This window comes from Mus caroli, chromosome 2 (genome assembly GCF_900094665.2).
Source record: "Mus caroli chromosome 2, CAROLI_EIJ_v1.1, whole genome shotgun sequence".
Taxonomy (NCBI): Eukaryota; Metazoa; Chordata; class Mammalia; order Rodentia; family Muridae; genus Mus; species Mus caroli.
In genome coordinates this window covers 127,198,322-127,220,501 of record NC_034571.1, presented here as the reverse complement: position 1 = coordinate 127,220,501, position 22,180 = coordinate 127,198,322, and the positions used below count along the sequence as shown (strand labels likewise).

At 39.4% G+C, this 22,180-nt stretch overlaps 1 protein-coding gene across 1 annotated transcript in view; it reads left to right on the top strand.

Annotated features, from left to right (window-relative positions):
• Positions 1 to 21,102, top strand: part of Hao1 (hydroxyacid oxidase 1) — a 48,913-nt gene extending 27,811 nt beyond the window's left edge. The window contains exons 4-8 of the mRNA XM_021185841.2: positions 1,603 to 1,778; positions 11,926 to 12,017; positions 16,457 to 16,615; positions 16,727 to 16,796; positions 19,292 to 21,102. Coding sequence (XP_021041500.1) covers positions 1,603 to 1,778; positions 11,926 to 12,017; positions 16,457 to 16,615; positions 16,727 to 16,796; positions 19,292 to 19,362 — 568 coding nt within the window. The 3' untranslated portion in view covers positions 19,363 to 21,102. The remainder of the gene's footprint in view (positions 1 to 1,602; positions 1,779 to 11,925; positions 12,018 to 16,456; positions 16,616 to 16,726; positions 16,797 to 19,291) is intronic.
• Positions 21,103 to 22,180: the final 1,078 nt, after the last annotated feature.

Genomic DNA, 22,180 nt, shown 5'->3' with positions numbered 1-22,180 from the left:
TCACGTAAGAATGGGTAACAGCTCAGTTAAAGCATGTAGGAGAGCAAGTTGAGTTCCAGTGATTCAAGAGAAGTTGTTCATGTAATTAGTTTGCAAGTAAATTGGGGAATTGTAGCCTGCTAAGCCGCATGGAAGAAACCATCTGTACAGTCTCATTGCCAGTCATCCATGAGGTATGATCAGAACTACAAGCAGAATGAACTTTGGCTTTAGCTTGGAACACTGTTCAAATAAATCCAAGAAGGTCATGCTAGAGCAAGGAAAAAGATACCAAGCATAGAGGATCCACTAGTAGAGTCTTGGTCATGAGTTAGAGAGCTACTTGGTCAAAATAGAACAAGAAGTTAGACTAGGAGAAGTTGACAGCTCAGACGTAGCATGTCTAGGCTGTGGCTCCCTGGGGACTAAACAGCCACTGGCCAAGTGTATTTCAGAAAGTAAAGATTGCTGCCATATAGGGATGTATGAGCAGTAGAGGAAGGCAACAAAAAGCGGGGGGGGTTGTGAAGACTGATTAAACTGTGGGCAACTGAAGCACCTAATCCGGTGAGAATATTCTGTGATCATATGCATACTATATCTCAGAGTGAGTCTACCCAGAGGTGCAGGAGATGACACTTCCAGTTTGCTGGGTGTTAATGAAAGTCTGGCACTAAGACACACACACACACACACACACACACACACACACACACACACGAAAGAATGATGGTTGGTGATCACTTGAAAGCCAGACTCTTGTCAAAGTTCTCTGGAAGATCAGAGTTTGAGACAGTAACCAGGCAACCAGAGAGGACAGGAGGGAACTAAGAGACACTTCCTGATCTCCATCAAAGCCTACAGCACAGCACATCTGAACTAAGAATATATAGTCAGTAGTCAAATAATCCAGGCCAGATCCCCAATAATGTCCTGAGCTAGTTTTATTCTAGGTCACTGAATTCTGCAAGTGAGTTACTATTTTCTATATAAAACAGGAATTGTGGTGATTCAATGTTACGTTCTAAGAGATTTTCAAAAGGAGAAATGTGCAAATAAAAGTCCTTTGTAAACCATAAGGCAAATGGTTTCTATTATCATGAATTTGTGTGGCTGGCTGAAAATAGCATCCAGTCTATTGTCTGTAGCTGTAAAGTGATTGAAACAGGAAACATTTGAATGTGGCCACATATTGATAATCAAAACTGATTTGTCTGAATACGACACACTTATATAAAGTAAACTTTAGTTGGTTAGTCAAAATCACTGGATGGTCACAGTTAGAACATACTTCTATATAAAAATAGAAATTCCGCAGACAACCAGCCTGTGGGTGTCTGAGTACATTACAGAAAGGGGGACTTTTTTTTTTTTCTTATTTTCACCAAGTCATTTATAAACTGTCTCTAATTCCTATTATATGCATCAACTCAGATATAAACTGTCTCTAATTCCTATTCTATGTATCAACTCAGATATAAACTGTCTCTAATTCCTATTCTATGTATCAACTCAGATANTATTCTATGTATCAACTCAGATATAAACTGTCTCTAATTCCTATTCTATGTATCAACTCAGATATAAACTGTCTCTAATTCCTATTCTATGTATCTATTCTAGGATGAAAAACTTTGAAACCAATGATTTGGCATTTTCTCCTAAGGGAAATTTTGGAGACAACAGTGGACTTGCTGAATATGTGGCACAAGCCATAGACCCATCTCTCAGCTGGGATGATATTACATGGCTCAGACAATTGACATCACTGCCTATTGTTGTAAAGGGCATTTTGAGAGGTTTGTCATTTCTCTACTTTGCTGCACACTGGTTTTACAATCATTTATGGATAAAGTCATGGCAGATTCCCTATCATTTGATAAAACAAATGATATTGTAAATTGAAAGCTGTATCAGCTTCCATTTCTCTCTCAAAACATTTATGTATGTCCATATGCCTTCATGGCAGAATGTGCTCTAAGTAATGCATAGAGCCTTGGGATATCATAGAAGGGCATCAGATATATTAGAACTGGTTTATAGGCACTTGCGAGTCACTATGGGTGAGGGGAACCAAACCTGGATCTTATACAAGAGTAGTCAGTGTTCTTAATCACTGAGATCTCTCTGTAATCTTTCTAGACATCCAAGTCTCTCCTTTGGGTTTAGTAAACCTCTTGACTGTGGACAATATTCTGTGATAGAATTGAACTCCCACTAAATAGAAAGTAATTTCTTTCCAAAATATTGGAATGCCATTGCCTTATTTTGGAGCTGTTACTGAGTCACAGAGGTTGACAGAACCTAAACAGAATATCATGGGCTCATTGCTTTATCTGAAGGCAATAGTAATTGATCTTAGTCTAAAGAGAAGCCCCACAGATGGCACTGTGGCCACCAGAACTATTTCAGGAGAACTTTTTTCTTTTTATTGCCTTCCTTCCTATGACTAATTTTTGACTAACTTTTGAATGTGTCAGACTCTACACAGTCTCTCTTTGGAGAATGGTAGAAGATTGTAAAATTCCGAGTTATTAAGCTGCGGGTATTAAGAAATCGGGCTCTGAATTTGGCATTTGCATATATTTAAATTTACCTGGAAACTACAAAGATGATAATGACTGTTCAGTAGTGTGTTCATTCATGGAAATGTCTTCTCACCTTTAAAAATATTTAAAACACCTCTAAAAAAGAAGTGGTCCTAGGGAAACTAGCAAAAATAAGTTTAAAGTAAGGAGTTTGAGTAAGAAACTTTGAGATGAGAGTGTCTACTAAAATCTAAGGATCTAAGGATATAGATTTAATTTGAACATATGCCTTCATGTCCATATGTGCACTATATGTGCATAGAGCCTTCGGAGGTCAGAGGTGGGCATGAGAGCTTATAGAACTGGGTTATAGGCAGTTGGGTTAAGAGCCTCTGTATGTGTTGGGAACTAAACCCAGGCCTTCTATAAGAACCGTCATTGTTCCCTATTCAAGCCATGTGTCCCTATTCTAAAGCTCTGGGCATGTCATCTACTTTGATTCTGTCATCTAATTTATATAGAAGTGAAGCTCATAAAAGTTAAAGAAAGAAAATGAGTCCACTGCTACTCTGGAGTATTGGAAACGTGTTTAAACATAACTCAGTGTTAAGTTTTGCTTTTTAATTCAAGAAAAGTTATACCCTTCCCTGTTGAGCACCGTTGTAACAGAATTACTGTGGATTCTACACCCCAGTGTGCATCCTGCATCACACACTGCTTGAACTGTGATGACTATTACTCCTAATTTTTAGATCTATATATAATCAAAGAAATTCAGCCTGGAAGTTCTGTGCCAATTATTCAATTATCCACTATGTTATGCATTTATTATGCTAGCTCTGTGCTGACTTTTGAAATATAACAACTTGATGGCCTGAGCCAAAATTATAAATGTTTTTACAGAAAATGTTTTGTGGAAAAGCATTTGGAGTATAATAAAATAGAGAAGGTGCTGATGGTGAGATATGAATCTATAGAGTAGACTGCAGTAGACATAAAGTGCTGTCAGGCAATTTTAAAGGTAGGCTAAATAATCTTATTTCAGGGTGAAAGTTTATGGGATGGGTTTTGCAATCTTATCAGATCACCAAACTATTCCAGACTGAAATATTAGTAGAATAAAGTAGCTGTAGGTAACAACTTAGGTAACATGTACTCAAACTAAAGAATATAGACTTAAGGAGGAATTAGCATCCTAATTCATTCATGCCTTCTGCAATGGCCCTAACACCATGCACAGTCAACTATCCGGAAGTCAGGGAGCATAGCTATCATGTGGGCAGATTGTGTGTAAACTCAGAACAATGCTGGTAAGAGACTGGGCATGTGCAAATGATTAAAAGATTAATACATTAACTTCTAGAGGAACTGGTCTGAATATATGAAGATGTATGAACGTTTACTCTAGCTCCCAGACTAGCTGAATTAAACAGGGGACAGATGAAGTAACAAGGTAATTTCTGCAGTCTTGTCACTTAACTGGCATCACAGTTCTGGATTCTTAACTTATATCATTCCATACAACTTTATCCTGTGGCATAATCAAGCAAATCTGCTAACTTAGGTTTGATAACAAGTGGTCAGTTAAAAACCACTTGCACATCTGGATCTGTAGCTTGCAATCACTATACCTAGGACTGCCCCCACTCTATTGCCCTCTCTTCTTATCCAAATGGGTCATCTGGCTCATTTCTCCAGGGTTTCACAATATTTAGCATACAATAGATAAAGTGTTCCCTAGGTAAAATGCCTGGTGAAAACAATGAGTCTTTCTAATTAGAGAGAGCTCAGAAGGCAAGATGAAGATTGTAGGGTTGGAAAGGAAGTTATTCATACATGTAAAGTTTATACTGTCTAGTTTGTCTGTAACTGTTTACTTCACTTATTTATTAAACAAAAATCATCTCCATGACAACAAGTATATCAAGTAACACATATGCTCAGCCTGAACTTCAGGAAAAGCTGAGGCAGTTCTGAGAACCCCAATTCTCATCAATTCACACGTTCACAATTTTACCTGTAAGTCACATGGGTAGACTGAGATAATTTCCTCCCCTCCCCTCTCCTCCTGTCCCCCCTCCCTTCCTTTTCTGTCTTTTCATTTTCAATTTCTTTCTAGCAGAAGAACAGAGAGTCTGAATTTGGAATATGAAACCATGGGTAGCCGGGAAGTTCTAGAAGCATCCACCCTTACTACCATTTTGGGAATTGCATTTTTAAAAAATGCAAATTGGAATGAGAGATGTAATCTGTTGCAGTGGTTAAAATCTGCCCCTGGAGAACATTAGCAATTTTCCAACCCTGTGCTTCAGACAGGATTTTGTCTTCACTAGAACTCATGCTAACAAACAGAATCTAAGAGCAAATTCATAGTGCTTCTTGGAGTTTCCTTTCTTTGATTTTTTGAAACTGTCATTAGGAGTTTTTTCACTTTCATTAGGAGTTTTTGCCTTGAAGAAACACTTCTCTAATGAGATCTTTTCACATATACTAGGTTAGAAAATTCCTAACAAATATTACTTCATTATCCCTGGATTATTTTCAAAAGTGTTGATACATATCCAAAATATTTTAGTTCTTAAACTTACACAAGTTACTGAATTCCCTAGTGCTTGAAGTTAGCCCTATGGAGTTTAAACTTGTCTTTGGTAGTTTGAATATGTAGAGCAATGTATGATATGACAGCACATGGTGTATTACCCTGTGATGATTGTCTTTCTTAAACACTCAACTGACTTAAGGACAAAAGCACAAAATTAGAAGGCCACATCATGTTCTCTGAGGGTTAGTGAAAATGTCAATGATTTGTAAATATTTTGCCAAGCCAGAACATTGTGACCCTTTAAGTAGCTTTTTGGTCTGAGTTATAAAATAAATAATTAAATTAAAACTTAAAACACAAACTCATGGGCAGGTTTCATAAGCAGTTAACAAATAAAAAACCCTTTTATCTGACCGTGTTTCTTCCTGTCTCATACACTCATAATTCCGTCATAACAAGCCATTCTGTCATTTGCCCAACAGCCCAGCAGTGCCTAGAAAACATGGAAAATGACTCTCAGTGGTCTGGATGACATAATTTTTAAAAAAGTGTCATTTCTTCAAATGGAAGAGCCTCTCTAATCTTATCCTGGCTAAAGTATGACTTCCTTGTCTCAAAACATTCAGTAAGTGAGTTTTACCCAACTTTCTCTACCTGCTGCCTGGAGTAGCACCCACTCATTCTCATCCTAAGAAAATAGAAATAGAAGTTCCTTTATTGTCTGAGGGTCCAATGTGTGCTGGGCACTTTCTGAACACCCAACTTCTTCACTCCACAAGCCCATACAATGCAGATCAATGACTTCACTGGGTGGTTTAAGATATTGACACAGAGAAGGCAAGAGATTCTCTGCTCACACAGAAGAGGGGCTACTTGAAGGTAAACGGGAGACTGTCTATATGCTCAGCACTGGACTTAAACAATCTTAGTTACAATTTTTTAATACATTTGGTTTGATATCTAGACAACCAGAGGCAGCTACAGCATGTTAAAATATATTTTTGGCTACATCTATATTTTAAACATCATTCTGTACCATATCTCCTTATGGCTACAATGTGAAGTGTGGTGGCATCTGCCAGTCACAGGTGGCTATATAAATTCATAAAAGTTAAAGTAAAACTTCAGTTACTGAGTCAGAAGGCCACATTTCAATTCTTTTCTATTTTACTTTTTAGTTAGCATGCAAGGTATTGAGTTCCATTATGGGAATTTAGAGCCTAATTTTTACCTGTTTGGTTAAGCCTCTATCCCAATTTTCTCCACCACCACCCCGGCCTGCTTTCTACTCTTCTTCCTGTTTACATAGTACATGTCCTGTCTCCTTCTCTTCCTCAGCTCTTCCTTTTCATGCTCGCATGCTCTTCTTTCTATTTTTGTGGCCTAAACCCACATGGGTGGTTACATATATGTGAACACTGAAGCCATCATCTGCATTTGAGAGAGAAAACACATTATCTGCCTTCGTGAGTGTATGTCACCGTGCTTAGTTAAGAATCATTTTAGGATCCACCCATTTTCATGAAAATGACATTATTCTCTGTAGTTGAATAAAATTCCATTGTGTATATGTATTTCATTTTCAGTTTTCATTCATGAGTTGAGCAGCTAAGCTGGTCCCATTTCTCAGCTCATGTGAATACAGTAGCAGTTAACGTGGATGTGTAAGTATCTGTATGAGCATGTAGAACACATTGGGGATGGCCCCAAGTGGTTTAGCAGGGTCACCTGGTAGTTCCATATGTTTACTTTTTAGTTTTCAGGAAGTCACCACTCTGACACTCCATGGGTCTGTGCTCATTTTAACCCCCACCCCCACCCCAGCAGTGAATAAGTGTTTCTGCTCCTTCACATGCTGTCTTTTATTTTCTTGATGATAGTATGGTTGACTAAAGTGAGATGGACTTACCAAGTAAATTTATGTGCATTTCCCTGTTGGCTAAAAGTCTTGAACTACTTAAAATATTTACTGACCATTTGTGCTCTTTTGAGAAAGGTATCTTCCTTGTATTAGCTTATACTGACTGGTAGGTTTACTTGTGTGGAACTTTTAAGAAATAATTATTTCTCTATAGTTTAAATAGTATTTTATGTGTATGGGTATTTTACCTGCATGTATGCTTGTGTATCACATGCATAAGTACATGCATTCTCATGCATACGGTATCTCAAGCAGAGGCAAGAAGAGGGTTCAGATATCCTGGAACTGAAGTCATGGACAATTGTCACTGGGTACTGGGAATCCAACCTAGGTCCTCTGCAGGAGCAGCCAGTGCTCTTAACTGTGGAGCCATCTTTCCAGACCATGGTTCTTAAAACCGTCAGCTTTAAAACAGATACATATTGTAGATATTAACATGCTGCTTGAAGGCGAGCTGACAAATATTTTCTCCCATTCTAGGTGATTTTACCTCTTTGGTGGATAGTTTACTTTGTTTCATAGAAACTTAATAATTTCATGTACCACCATTTGTTAATTCCTGGGACTTTCCTGAGGAATTGAAGTCTTTTTCACCAAATCTTTATCTGTTCCTAAATTTTGAAATAGTTTTTCTGTCTTTCCTTACAGCAATTTAGTGTTTCTGGTTGTAACTTTTTCTTTTATTCTTTTTTCTTTTATTCCCTTTGAGTTATTTTCTGCATGCAGGGTTGAGTATATGTATCTATTTTTATTCTTCAGATGTCCAGTGTCACCAGTTCCATTTGCTGAATAGGCTGTCCTGTGTCTAGGGTTAAATGGCCATATCTGTGTGAACATTTTCACCACCACACGAAGTTCTACTGAACCAGATACATATACACTTAGATCCAGCTAGTCTAGGTATCTTACTGGCAAGGTCTTCTGATTATCTCCTCCCTGGGATTAAGGGTAGTCTACCATACCTATCTGGCATTTACATGGGTCCTGGGAACTAGAACTCTGGCCCCCAGTCTTGTATAGCAACTGCTTTATATGTTGAGCTATTTGCTCAGCCTGACTTCTTAATTGCTTAAGAGGAAAAGTAGAACATAAAAAAAGAGGTATGAAACACAAAAACTAAAACAAAAATGAAATTCTTGGGTAGTTGAACAAAAGTCAGGGACATTTCCCCAAATAAACAAAATAACAATGAAAATAAGACCAATACGATATTATAGCTAAGTAGATGGTAGATACACAGATGGGTATAAAATGTCAAATATCTAACTGACATACTTTTTAGATAGAAAATACACAAGGAATTGACAGGAAGACATTGTTAATGATAGAGAAGTCTAAATTTTGGTGATGTAAGTCATTAGACTAAGAAAAAAATCATACCTTATCATAGATGGTATGGCAGAAAAATAAAATGTATATAAAGTGAGAAAAATCAAGAAAAAAGTTTATTATGAAGGACTACAGACAAGACTGTCATCTGTCTTCAGGTCAACAATTGTTTCCATCAAACAAGGAGAAAAGTCTTTAAGGTTCTATGGGAAAACAGTTGCCCAACCTTGAGTGTGTTACAGCTCATCTCAGGAAGCACACAAAGAGATCAGTCAGGGGTTGCCAGTTGGTTTCTCATTGAACTGTTTTGGGGCAGCTATTCATGAGTATACTACAGACAAAAATGTAAACCAAATGAGAGCTTACCTCTTCCTGTTTGTAAGAGACTTAAAGCAGAGAAAACCGGAGAATGAAGATGGACAGGCCAGAGAGAACCCACTGAAGAGCAAAGCAAGAAGGCAGAGAGAGCTGAGCAGCTCTCAAGGGATGAGAGGAAGTAACACAAAGGGCTTAGCTGGAATAATGGAAAGGTTTGAGACTTTGATACTCAAATCTCATAATCATGAGAACAAAAGAAAAACAATTAAAACTCTATATAAGTCAAGTCATGTACCAAGCATGTAAGTCAAGTAAGTCCAAGCATGGAGCAACAGTGAAATGCAAAGTAGGAATGGCTGATTTTGGAAGCCATCTTGGTATCCCCTTTCCTCCACAAATTTAACACATTTCTTTAAAAAATGAAAATAAAAGTTAAAATTAAATTATGAGCAGATGAAGTTTTTCCTTTTTCTATCCAAAAGATTGACAGTTTTCATCAGTGCCAATAATCTGCCATCGTAAATAATGTACCAGTTACGCTGAGAGGACTAATCCCACAATGTCAAATGACCTCTTAAATTCATCAAAAGAATACATTTAAACCAGTCACTCATATGAAACGAACACAGACCATTTCCCTGTATAAAATGTCTTTGGGGCTGTCAATCAGAGCTTATACTTGCTAATTTTATTTTATTCTTTTAAAAGCCACAGGATAGAAGAGTAATTCTTCTTTTTCTGTTTCATATATATGTACCATATTTACATAATTTCCCCTTATTCTCCTCTCTCCAAATACCCTGTGGAACTTTTTTTAATCAAACTCATGGTCTCTTTTTCTTTAATTAGTAATGTTTCACACACACACACACACACACAGAGAGAGAGAGAGAGAGAGAGGAGAGGGAGAGGGAGGGAGAGGAGAGAGAGAGGGAGGGAGAGGGAGGGAGAGAGAGAGAGTTTTAATTAGGGTTTCTACTGCTGCTATAAAACACTGTAAACAGGGAGTAAAGGCTTTGATTCAGCTTACAGTTCCATATTATAGTTCATCATTAAGATCACGAAAGGAAGAAAGAGCAGAAAACGGGAGGTAGGGACTGAGGCAGAGGCCATGGAGTGATGTCGCTTATTGCCTTGCTCCCTAAACCTTGCTTTCCCTGTTTATATATATATATATATATATATATATATATATATATATATATCCCAGAACCAGTTATTGAGGGATGACACTACCCACAAAAGGACTGGGACCTCCCACATCAATCATCAACCAAGAAAGTGCCTAATTAGGCTTGGCTACCTGCCTGTTTAGTAGAGGTAGTTTTTTAAATTGAGGTTCCTTATTTTTGTACAAAGCTAGCTTTTTTTTTCACATTGACAGAAAACTATCCAACACAGAGATGACATAGAGACACACACACATGTACTTTATAAATAAATTTATAAATACAACTTGCTGAATTCATTTAGTGATCCTCATACACATAAACTTTTAGAGCTGACCCCTTGTTATTGTTCCATGGATTCCCTGCCCCCCTTGATTTCGACTTTGGAGACAATGATTCTTCAGGCCATAGCAATTTTTAAGTTGGAGTCTCAAATACCCACTAGAAGTAATAATAGTCACAGTGATAATAGTATTAAGACTCAACAAATTACTATATACAATAGAAATGGGATGAGAGTCAAGGCTTAGCATAGATGGTTTCTGGTGAGGGTTTACCTCATCTGTTTCTTCAAAGGGACAAGAAGGCAGAGCTTTTTCTTATAAGGGAAATCTCTCTCTCTCTCTCTCTCTCTCTCTCTCTCTCCTTTTAGTTGATGTTTTGTGAATTTCCCATCATGCACCCCAATCTCACTCACCTCCCCATGCTTTTGTTTCTGCCCTCTGCCCTTGCAGCCTCCCCCCAAAAGAAAATAATCCTGTTATTGTGGTTCACTTTCATGAACTTATCCAATCCTAATTACCTATTAGAGATTCCATCTGTAAATACTATCATATCAGACACTAAGTGTCTTAGTTTCCATTGCTGTGTGGAGATACTATGACTAAGGCAACTCTTATAAAGGACAATATTTAATTGGGGCTGGCTTGTAGGTTCAGAGGTTCAGTCCATTATCATCAAGGTAGGAGCATGGCAGCATCCAGGCAGATGTGGGCTGGAGTAGCCTAAAGTTCTACATCTTGATCCAAAGGCAGACAGGAGAAGACTGGATTCCATGTGGCTGGGAAGAGGATCTCAAAGCTAAACCCCACAGTGTGAAACGTCTTTCAACAAGGCCACATCTACTCCAACAAGGCCATACCTCCTAATAGTGCCATTTCAAACTACCACACTAAGATTTCAAAAGAATTTGAAGAGGATTGAGGTACTCAGACCATAACATGTTGATGTAATATCATCAATATGTACCTATTATGTTAAAAAGATAGTATCACTATCATTCTTAAAAGAGTTCAGTTTTAGTATATCATGACATGTAGTGGAAAATGATGTAGCACAAAAATTAAAATAATCAGAATTAAATTGTTGGGCATCCTCCCCCTGGCCCCAGAAGTCTATGTTAGGCTTTCCTCAACCTCAGAAGTCTGTTTCCTTTCTGTCTGCTTCCTTGCTGCACTGAGCAGTGAGAATATCTTAGACACCTAAGATGTAAATATTAGTGTATTGCCTGTTCAAACGGATACAGGTTGCTCAATGAAACTGTTGGGTTTCAAACTGCAATTTTTTAATTAGATATTTTCTTTATTTACATTGCAAATGTTATCCCCTTTCCTAGTTTCCCCTCTGAAAATCCCCTATCCTCTCCCCACTCCCCCTGCTCCTCAACCCACCTACTCCTGCTTCCTGGCCCCAGCATTCCCCTTTACTAGGGCATTGAGCCTTCACAGAACCAAGGGTCTCTCCTCCCATTGATGACCGACTAGGCCATCCTCAGCTACATATGGAGTTAGAGCCATGAGTCTCTCCATATGTTTTCTTGATTGTTGGTTTAGTCCCAGGGAGTTCTAGGGTTACTGGTTAGTTCATATTGTTGTCCTTTGGTCAGAGGACAAATTCTTTATTAATGATAATTTGCTATCTACTCACAGTTCTGTCACATAGTTACATTGCTCTAATTCTTATTTTGGATGAAGAAACCGGTACTAATACTCTATATGTAATTATTTGGAGTGTTTTAATGGTCAAAGTACTAAATAGAACAGGTGGGAATGAGGTCCTCTTCCTTTACTGGAATGCTGGAGATTCGAAGCCCAAGCCTTTTGTCCAGTGGCTGTTTCCATGGTAATTTATTCTTTTCAGGTGATGATGCCAAGGAAGCTGTTAAACATGGTGTGGATGGGATCTTGGTGTCGAATCATGGGGCGCGACAACTGGATGGGGTGCCAGCTACTGTGAGTTTCCACTGGGATTTATCTACTCTATTCATGTCTACTGTGTGTGTGTGTGTGTGTGTGTGTGTGTGTGTGTATGTGTGTGTATGATTTATCTACTCTATTCATGTCTACTGTGTGTGTAATCACTTATGGTAAAATGTGTGGTGCTATGTGATATCTCAGATTTTCAGTGTTACAGAGTTATCTAAATTAGCAAATACATTTATTTTTAACTAGCCAAATGTCCATTTATAAATTTATGAATGGAGGCTTTGTTAACTAGTAAGCAAGGTATTATTCTTGTGAGCACAGGCACACTTAGGTGTTATATGAGCTGAAGAAGGAGAGAGAAGATTCAGACATGGCAATTTAAAGGAAATGAAGTGGCTAAGTCTGCAGACCACTTGGGTTAGAGTCCAAGCCAGCAGAGAAGACTAGTATGCATAGGTGCTCACTCAGTATTACCAAAGCACTGAAGAGTACAGCAAACTAAGACTGTACACAATGGGATTAGCTACCCAAGACTTAAAATCATAAAGCTGGAGGTTGTGAGCCCCAACTGATGGTCCCAGAGATACAGCGTTTGGGGGACAGTAAATGTTGCCCACAGGTGAAAGAGGTGAAAAGTGATGCCCCCCTTTAAAGCAGGGTGCAGAAGCTGGTCACAGCTCCAAGTGTTTTCTCAGGTTTATGCCTCACTTGTGCACAGAGACATAGACTTAGTGTGCAGGCCAAATTAAGTTTGTTTTCTAAAAATAAACTATAAATCTTCTGAAATAAAATCTAACTCGATTTTAAGGGGAAAATATCTAAATGGTGTGGTGGTTTCTTTCCTTCTGGCCTAGGACATATGGAAACTTATCTAAAAGGGCTTTTTGAGTTGTGGTCTCCGAGACTGTTTAGGAAACAATAACCGTCCCTTTTGCAGGCTGTGTGCATGAGAGAGAGGATTTACTTGACTATGTTTTGCCTCATACGTAGAGCAAATTTAAGGCCCATGATAATGAGGGAAATGTATGAAAGCACTCAGTCTATGGCACATGGTGATTTCCCCCTTCAGTGGGTGTATGGGTTTTGAGGTGAGCAGTCAAAGGCTTAAAAGGAAGGTATGGTCTAAGCCTCTATGTTAGCTGCATAAAAGGTCTTACTGTCCTGCAGATTTGGTTACATCATAAGCCAGGGCCCAGGGACAGTATGATATCTTGGAAGGGGTTTTCAAATAGGAGGCTTGGGTTTGAGTTATTTTCTTGTCTCCAGCATTTATGAGAGACAGGGCAGCAAGTCATTCAGACTCTTCAGCCTGAGATGCTCCTGGTATTGTGTTGGTTCTATAAAGAATGTGTCTGGACCATACAGCTCTATGTTTCTCTACTTCATAGCATTCCCTTGTATGCTTGAATGTCTGCGCTAGGAATTTCACTTCTAGTTATCTTGACACATTATTCCCTGGCTTGTTTGAGTCCTTAGAGCATTCTCTTTTTAAAATTTTGTTTTTAGATTTGCATTTCATTTTGATGCCAACAAGACCCAAAGTACTTCAGACTTACAGATATAATGTTCTTTTCCACTGTAAATCTCACATCTACCAAACACTTGCACTGAATAAGTGTGCTGTTAAATTACTAAATTGAGTCCTTAGGCATGTTCTGTACCATCTAAGAGGTGCTTTTTTTTCTTTTAAAAGGGGGTCCCTGGGGCTGGGTGTGGTGCTCAGTGCTGAAATGCTTGCTTAGCATAGAGGAGCCCCTAAATTGAATCTGCAGCATGGAGTGTCACAAAAGTCTAAAATAAAACATAAAAGCATACTTTATATGTGTCATCCTTGAGAGGTACTTGATATATTAATTGGCTTTTGAGGTATAAAAATAAATCTGAACTTACTGGCTAAAAGAACTCCCATTTATTTAGGTGCCAGTTTTAAAAGTTTGCTTTTTGGCCTGAGAATTGTGAGGTTGTGCATTCTGGTTTCGGCTGGGCCCTGTCCTGGATGCATGGAATCAGTTGCTTGTGCAGTAGATCAGTCTGGTGTAGGATAATTTCACTGTCTTACATCTCCTAGTGTATCAGGTTGGTTTGTTTTCATGAAGGATCAGTTTCCTAACATGTCATCCAGTTTTTGTGATCTATACAATGAAGTAACACACTGTTAAAAATCTCTCTTGTTCCATTGGGGACTGCTAAGCACAATTATGAACCCCACCATGCTTCTAAAGATGCCCCAAGTGCATGGGACCCTTATGAATTAGAATAAGGCAGAAATCATCAGAGCCATTTTGGGGCTTGCTAAATCTCTGGGCTGGTGATTTTCTGACTGTGATGGGTGGAACCCCTGGTGAGATGTGGGGTGTGGTCCAGGAAAGAGTCTGAGGATGGACCACAGCAGCGGGGACTCTGGCCTCCTCTGCTCTATCTGAAGCTTCTTTGGTTGGGTCATTTGAGTGTTCATCTTCAAGAGAGAAACAATGAATGCTATAGGGACGTGAAGGAAGGGGAAAAAAGGAAGCACAAACAGGGCTGTACCTAGTGGGTTTCTTTGCTCAATTTATTTATTCAATCTGTAGGGACCATTTGATTTTATGCAATGTGTGCCCAGTGAAACTGCAGCTCTGGAAAGGCAGGGAAGTTAGATTTGCTCAGTGTTGGAGGAGACATACCTGTCCTCAGACACAGAGACACAAATGCAGGCTCTGTTTTATATTCCAGGATTCATATCTTAAGTGTCCTTATTAGTGTACTTTTAGGCCAGGTTAGGCACTGGAAATAACCTAACAGACTTGATTTGTGTGACTTTGAAAATGTGTATTGAACCCAAGCTAGCTAATATTTTTCTTTGGTTCTGGTTTCAAATGGGGAAATATGCTTAATTACGGCTTGCATCATGGCTTGGAAATTGTAGCATTTATATGTTGATGTAACTCGCCTGAATGTAAAACGGGGGACTGTGTATAGGTAAGGGAACGTATGTAAATGGATCCGAAGCATGTTTGGCAAGGCATGGAAGCCAAAAGGGAAAGGGGAAAATTACACTACCTGCCAAACATTTAGGGGCCACTTGCCAAGGGTTGCCTCCACTTCCTCCAAATTGTAGCTCTGTTTGGTTTTCAGTCTTTTACATAAAACTCGATTTAAGTTGAGCCACTAAACTTCTAGGAGAGAAGGAGGAAAGCCTTTGAGTGATTTCAGCACAATTATTTCTGGAAAAAGTGCAGTTTAAGTGTGTGGTGGCTTTCATAGCATACGTAAATGGAGTCGGGACTTCATTTAGGATCCAAACGTTTTTGGGACAAATGTGGATAATTTCTACAAATTTTCACCTACATCTAATGATTCAGTTGTATCACCCACTACTGTAACTCTAGTGGGGAAAACCCCAGTGATTTAAATTGACAATTGTTCACTTGAATCATTCCGCTACTTAGGTCTTCTGACCCAGCTTAGGACTAGCCTGCTGACTGGCTTGTCCGTTTTAGGATCAGTTGAGTGAGGCTCAGACAGCTTTGCCTCCAGAGTAGATTCCTTGGACTCAAGCTTTGTTAAAACCAATCCTGGGGGACTCCTATCTCATGACAAATGGTGGAAGTACAAACGTATCCAGAAATACTGCCATCACTTCAGGTCTGTGCCCAGAAATGGCCTCTTCTACCTTCTGTGCACACATGGGATTGGCCAAAGTGGGTCATATAGCCAAAGCCAGTGTCAAGCTGCAAGTAAGTACACTATTTTAATGAGAGAAGACTGTATTAATGTGGTAGAAAGGCAGTTCATTTAGAGGAGTCTGAAGCATTAGGAAGGACAATATAGTAACCATCTCACCCTTGTGAGGTTCTTATGTTTTCTATGATAAACTGAGCCCATTGCCAGTTGACAACTAAGACAGAGATCTTTGGGGTCCACATGGTCATATGCCTATAACAGTGGGTAAAGTGCTTGCACAGTTAGTTACCTAATGCTTATCTGGAGGTAAAGTGTGTTAGAAGAGGAAGTCAGAGAGGAGCTATGCTTGAATGTTTTATATAGCACTGCTTGCAACATCTAATGTGCATTTTAACCATTGCCTTCTGGGAAATAACATTCAGAATAATGTATATCAGCAAGAAACTTCATTTACTTTTATAAAAAGGAAGTATGTAAGACCAAGTGCTTTAGAATTGTGTTTATCATTTTTTAGATGCAATATTTGCACTTAAATAATCAGAAACTGAAAATTTTAATGCTGAACATGGAAAACAAAGAAGCTAGTGAATTCCAAATTCATATGAGTTTGTAGTTCCTAGCATTTGTATGATTTCTTCCAGGAGAAATGATTCCACCACCAATCTTGGATCTACTTATCTCCTTTTAGCCTTTTTAAAGCCTCTTTCTTCTTGGAGTCTTAGTTGGGTGGGTCTGAAGTCAGTGGAGGTGACAATGAGCAGAGTTTTTCACTTGGTATAATATTGTCCTTCTTCTCTCCCTAGATTGATGTCCTGCCAGAGATTGTTGAGGCCGTGGAAGGGAAGGTAGAAGTCTTCCTGGATGGGGGAGTAAGGAAAGGTACCGATGTTCTCAAAGCTCTGGCCCTAGGAGCCAAGGCCGTTTTTGTGGGAAGACCCATCATCTGGGGCTTGGCTTTCCAGGTAATTAGACAAGAAGATAAATAAATAACTAAAATAAACCATTTAATAGTGAAATAAATACATAGAACCTGACAAGTTGACTCAATACTTCAACATCTTGTACTTCCTTAGGGGGAGAAAGGTGTTCAAGATGTCCTCGAGATACTGAAGGAAGAATTCCGGCTGGCCATGGCTCTGAGTGGTAAGGCTTGGCACTCCTTGCATTTTGTGCCACAGTAACACAATAACTGATGGACAAAATTTACCAGAAAACCAATTATTTAAGCTTATGACTTCATAGACTTTCAGTCCATCACCTTGGTGAAGGCCTTGTGAAGCTCATGGCAGAAACTGAACTAGGGGCCAAGTTGTAACCTTGGAAGGTCTGGCCTTAGTGCCTACTTCCACTGTCTAGGCCCCACCATGTAAATATTCCCAAGTCTTCAACATGGGACCATCACTGGACAACAGGCACTGAAAATATGAGCCTGTGGTGAACTCTCCAGAATCAAACTGTGGCAGATTCTGACTTTCCTTTACCAATTTCTTGTTTTCTGTATGCTTTAAGCCAGGCTCCCCGGAGCAGAGATTTAAAGGGGGGGGGAACAAATGGTTTGGGACACTGAATTTGAGGTTGACTTTGTACTTATGGCTTGGAGGTATAGCACTCAGACTGGGCGTGTTATATTGTGCATAGATCTATGGCAGTTACATAGCCTTCAGCTCCAAGCATCGTATCCATCCCATCAGGGATGCTTTGGTGAGCAGGAGTACTTTAAAGATAAGTATAGCATCATTATTTTTCTCACTTCTTAATACATGAGTAGATAGAGCCAACTGGCCAGTCAGTTCTACCATGTGACTAGTGCGAAGTCAGAATCTACCCTTTTAAAACTAAGGCTCCAATTCTCTTCTTACACGTTCTACCAGGAGCCTCTCACTCCCAGTTCATGCTCATGTCAAAGGTTTATTTGTCAGGCTTAAACTCCCAAGACTTGCCTCATCTTTCACATCTTGCCACACACAGGGATTGTTCATTACAATATAATTCAAATGCGACCCCTTTCACCACCACAACTGCCACTTGGCTATACCATCAGTCTTTCTCTCTTTCAGTGGGTATTGGAGATCTGCCTCTCTAACTTTGTCTACTTGTCTTCCCCCAGTCTCCTTTGATCACAGAAGCCAGGATGATTATTTAAACCATTAATTGACTTCATGTTCTTCTTGTGATCAGTACCCACAAATGACTCTTTGTGGCCTTCCCAGCCTTGAGCAGGCCCTTCCCAGCCATGAGTAGACCTTTCTCAGCCTTGAGCACTTGCCACAGTGGACCTTGTCGACCTCAGTGGAGTCATCTGCCTTGGTTGCAGGTGCAGGTTCCCACAGGAACCTAAATGAAAAGAATTTAGAAGAACAGACTGTCACGCTGACCTTGCTTTGCAACATAAAGGATGAGTTCTGTGGGTTTTCCCTATATAAACGCAGTACTGAATATTAAACTGGGAGCCTTGATCAGAACCTTGTCTTGGCTTCATTCTTCTCTCACCCCCTGGCCTCGTTTTCATTTCCTGCATCCCACCCCCGTTTCAGGTAAACCCAGTTAGTCCTTGGCCGCTGGATGGCTACAACTCTTGACTTAATGAGCATAGATGCCAAAGTCCTTACAGTCATTTACAAGGCCCTTGTTCCTTGTTACCTTTTCAGTCACAGCTGTCACTGCTGCCATCCCTGTTGCTGCACTGAGGCTTCTTTTGCCACTTTAAAGTTCCTTGACTATCAGATAAGCTCTTACATCATGGTCTCTGTACTGGATCTTCCCTCATCCCCGATGCTCCCCAGATGTCAAGCTTTCATGTAAATTCTTCATTCACAAAACGACCACCGTGGTTGCTTATCCTTCCTCATAGTCCAGCTTTCTGTCTGTGCTCTAGTATTCCTTTTTCCTTAGAATCCATCACAGTTCATAAGTCATCTGTCACATAGTTTTTTTGTTTTTTTTTTAAAGACAACATGAATTATGTATTTTATGTTTCCTCTCTAGAATATAAAATGTGCGACCAGGGATCTTTCTGTCTTTTATCTCACTGTAGGGCTTGCAGTGTTTAAATGGTGCCTGGCACACAAACAATAAATGTTTGTTAAAAGAATTAGTAAGTGCTGTGTTTACTGAGGATTGCTTAGAGTTTGACTCAAAATGGACCTTAGGCTGAGGGGAGGGGAATCTTTGAGTGAATTACCAGCTTTGCCAATTAAAGGTGACTCGAGATTCGTTTTCTATGATCCACAAAATCCAAATCACCCTGATGGCTACAACTCCCTAGATGAATTGTCTCCCCGCTACTGTACAGCTCGAGCCTTTCAGAACTTTCAGGAGAAGAATGTCATTCTGTGAATCCTCACTACACATTTTAATTTGCTGCAGACATCTCCTAAATGAGAGCTTTCAGCCGCTGGCTGTCTATTAAATGTGGCAGAAAGAATACACTCTTTGTGTTAATAAAAATATGTGCCAGTCATTTTGTATTAAGGACTGTTTAGGTAATAAAAATGGTCTCATGCCACATAAGATTTGGCAAGCCTACCTTGAATCATAAACCTTACATTTGTCAAGTTTTACATTCCTTGGGAAAACGATTACCTGCCTGATTATTATTGCATTCATCTCATATTAAATGTATGCATTATTTTTTTCAGGGTGCCAGAATGTGAAAGTCATCGACAAGACATTGGTGAGGAAAAATCCTTTGGCTGTTTCCAAGATCTGACAGTGCACAATATTTTCCCATCTGTATTATTTTTTTTCCAGAGTGGATTACTTGACAAAGAGACACTGTGCAGAGGGTGACCACAGACTGTAACTCCCCACTTCTATACAAAGGGTGTCGTTCTTTTCCAACAAAATAGCCACCCCTTTTCCTTCATTGCTTTTGACTTTTCAATGGGTGTCCTAGGAACCTTCTAGAAAGAAATGGACTTGCATCCTGGAAATATATTAACTGTTAAAAAGAAAACATTGAAAATGTGTTTGGGCAACGTCATCCCCTGGCAGGCTAAAGTGCTGGGGAACAAAAGATATCCTCTGGTGAGATTGCAGGTAGCATGCTGAAGTGAAAGATACTGACCTCACTGTCCATTAACCTGTCTTCTGTTTAGATTTCCTTAAGACAGTGGCTCTTACAGTTTGCACTGGGCTTTGAAATGCTGGAAATGCCCAGAGAAACATGAGGTTTGGATTTGCCATGTTGAGAAAATAGCACCGGGTAGAATTGAAATGGATGGTGGTAATTTGTGATTTTTTTTTCTAGAAACTTTTCATTTTTTTAACACCCTATTTCTTTGAAGGTAGATTTTTAGCTATATATCGCACATCTGAATATGTCTGGATGTTTTGTGGCAGTCACTGCATTTGAAAGGGATGTGTTTAGTCCAGTTGGGACCACATGGAGCTATTTTTACTTTTAAACTTTGTCTCCTCATTCCCATTTTAAATTAAGTGTTGACTTCCTAATTCCTCTTGAATCTTTTTTGATTTTCTCACTTTTCCTCATTTATAGTCACATTCAGTGTCAAGTATATATTTTGTGGGGTCCATGATGAATAAAGATTTGAAATTCTTGTTCAGAAGGAAGGCAAAAAAAAAAGCCTTTCCTTTTATCACAGTAATTTTCTTAATTGTCCATGTTTTCTTTTCCTTTTCTTTATTTTATTAATTTAGTGCCATTCTTCCATGGGTATGGGCTAGTGGAGGCACACTACCAATTGAAGACTCCATAAAAGTGACTGTAGTTCTCCCTGAAACTTGCCTTGTTTGTACCTATGCTCAGAATTTGCACAGAGTGACTGAGCCAGCAGCTAAGAGCCTGTTCCTGGGACATAGAGGGGTACCAGAAGGGACAGTGTGTCATTTTTGGCTCAGTATACACTCCACTTGTCTCACTGAAGGCCTTGGGGGCTCCCAGAGACTGAACCACCAAACAAAGAGCAAGCATGGGCAGAACCTAGGCTGCCTTAGAGGCCCCCTGCACATATGTAGCAGATGTACAGCTTGGGCTTCATGCATAACCCCTAACAACTGGAGTGATAGCTTACCATGACTCCGTTGCACTTAACCTTGTAGGGTTAACCAGGGTGGGGTGTTACCCATGGGGGCTCCTTTTTCTCAGAGGAGAAGTGAGGGTGGAATACAGGGATGATCTGGGTTAGGGGGTGCTGGGAGGAGAGTGAGGCTGATATTGGAATGTAAAGGGAATACATACATAAGTTAAAGAAAAAAAAAGACACAATTTCAAAGGTAAAATTGTTAGTATTTTAAAGGTAGCAGTCAAAGAGCATCAAACGCTGAACCTGATGAAAATCCTTCTGGCTATGGAACTGTGAACACTGAGTTTAACTGCACTGGGCTATTAGTTTTAGTCCCAGAGAGCTTTCTGCAATAGGAGCTACACTTGGCTTCTGGAGTCATTTTTTCAACCATCATGGAGTGTTGAATAAAGCCCCCTTAAAAAGGATGGTTGTGATATTGTTGTTTTATCATTGTGTTTATTGTCTTGTGATCTCCCCCACCAGCTTCTGAATCTCAGGTCATTGCTAAATGATAACAATATAAACAGAGATTTCCGTTTTGAAATTATGTGTGTTAGATTAAAACAGGCAGTCATTTACTCTGATAAACATGGGGGTAGTTAGCTTTCATCTTTCCATCTTTTCCTGTGAGGGGGAAATGACATATTCATTTCATATCATAAAGTCATTGCTGGTTAATCAGCAAAGAAGTATTCCCAACTGATTGGTAACTACCCTTGCTGTTAGTGAGTAATATTCATTGTGGCTACATTGTTGGATGATGCCATCCTAAGAGGTTGATGGTAGCTCAGGAAGTGAAGCTCCACAAGAAGGGTTTATTCAAATTACCATGAGAATAGCTGCAGGTGTGCACATTTCCTATAACTTTTTGTAAGCTCCGGACTATGGTATACAGAGTTCTTTTTATGTTTTCAGAGTTAGAGTATGTCTGAAACCCCGTGTTAAACAAGTTTTCCAAAAACAAAAAGATATATTTGTTTCCTCTTTTTTAAAAGAGGAATCAGATCCACTGGAAACAAGCAGAATACAGGAATGATTGAGGTGAGAATGGAGTATGTCCATTATACATCCCTTCCTAGGAGCCCTGCCATTAAATTTAGGTTGTCTTTTATGTTTTTAATTTCTTTTTAAAAATAAGTGTATTATTAGTCAAGTACACAAAACACAAACATCATACACAATCATGGTGAACCCTGGGTGTTTTGACACTTCTGCATATATATGTATGTACATATGGTTTAATATTGATCAGAGTTTTTGTAAATTTTGGGGAGGAAAGAAAAGATGGTTTCGTTAGGCTGCCTCCTTGATTGTTGTGTCATCTAAGACCAGAGTGCAGTGGGGCAGTGTTCTCCAAACCATCAGAAAAACTCGAAAGTGTTAAAGCAGTCTGCTGTGCCCAGGTGCTGGCGGCTTCTCATCCAGCCAGCTCAATGACTGTAAGCTGTAGGGACTGACCATATGCCACCAAGAAACACCGGGCACTCTTTAGCAGTTGAC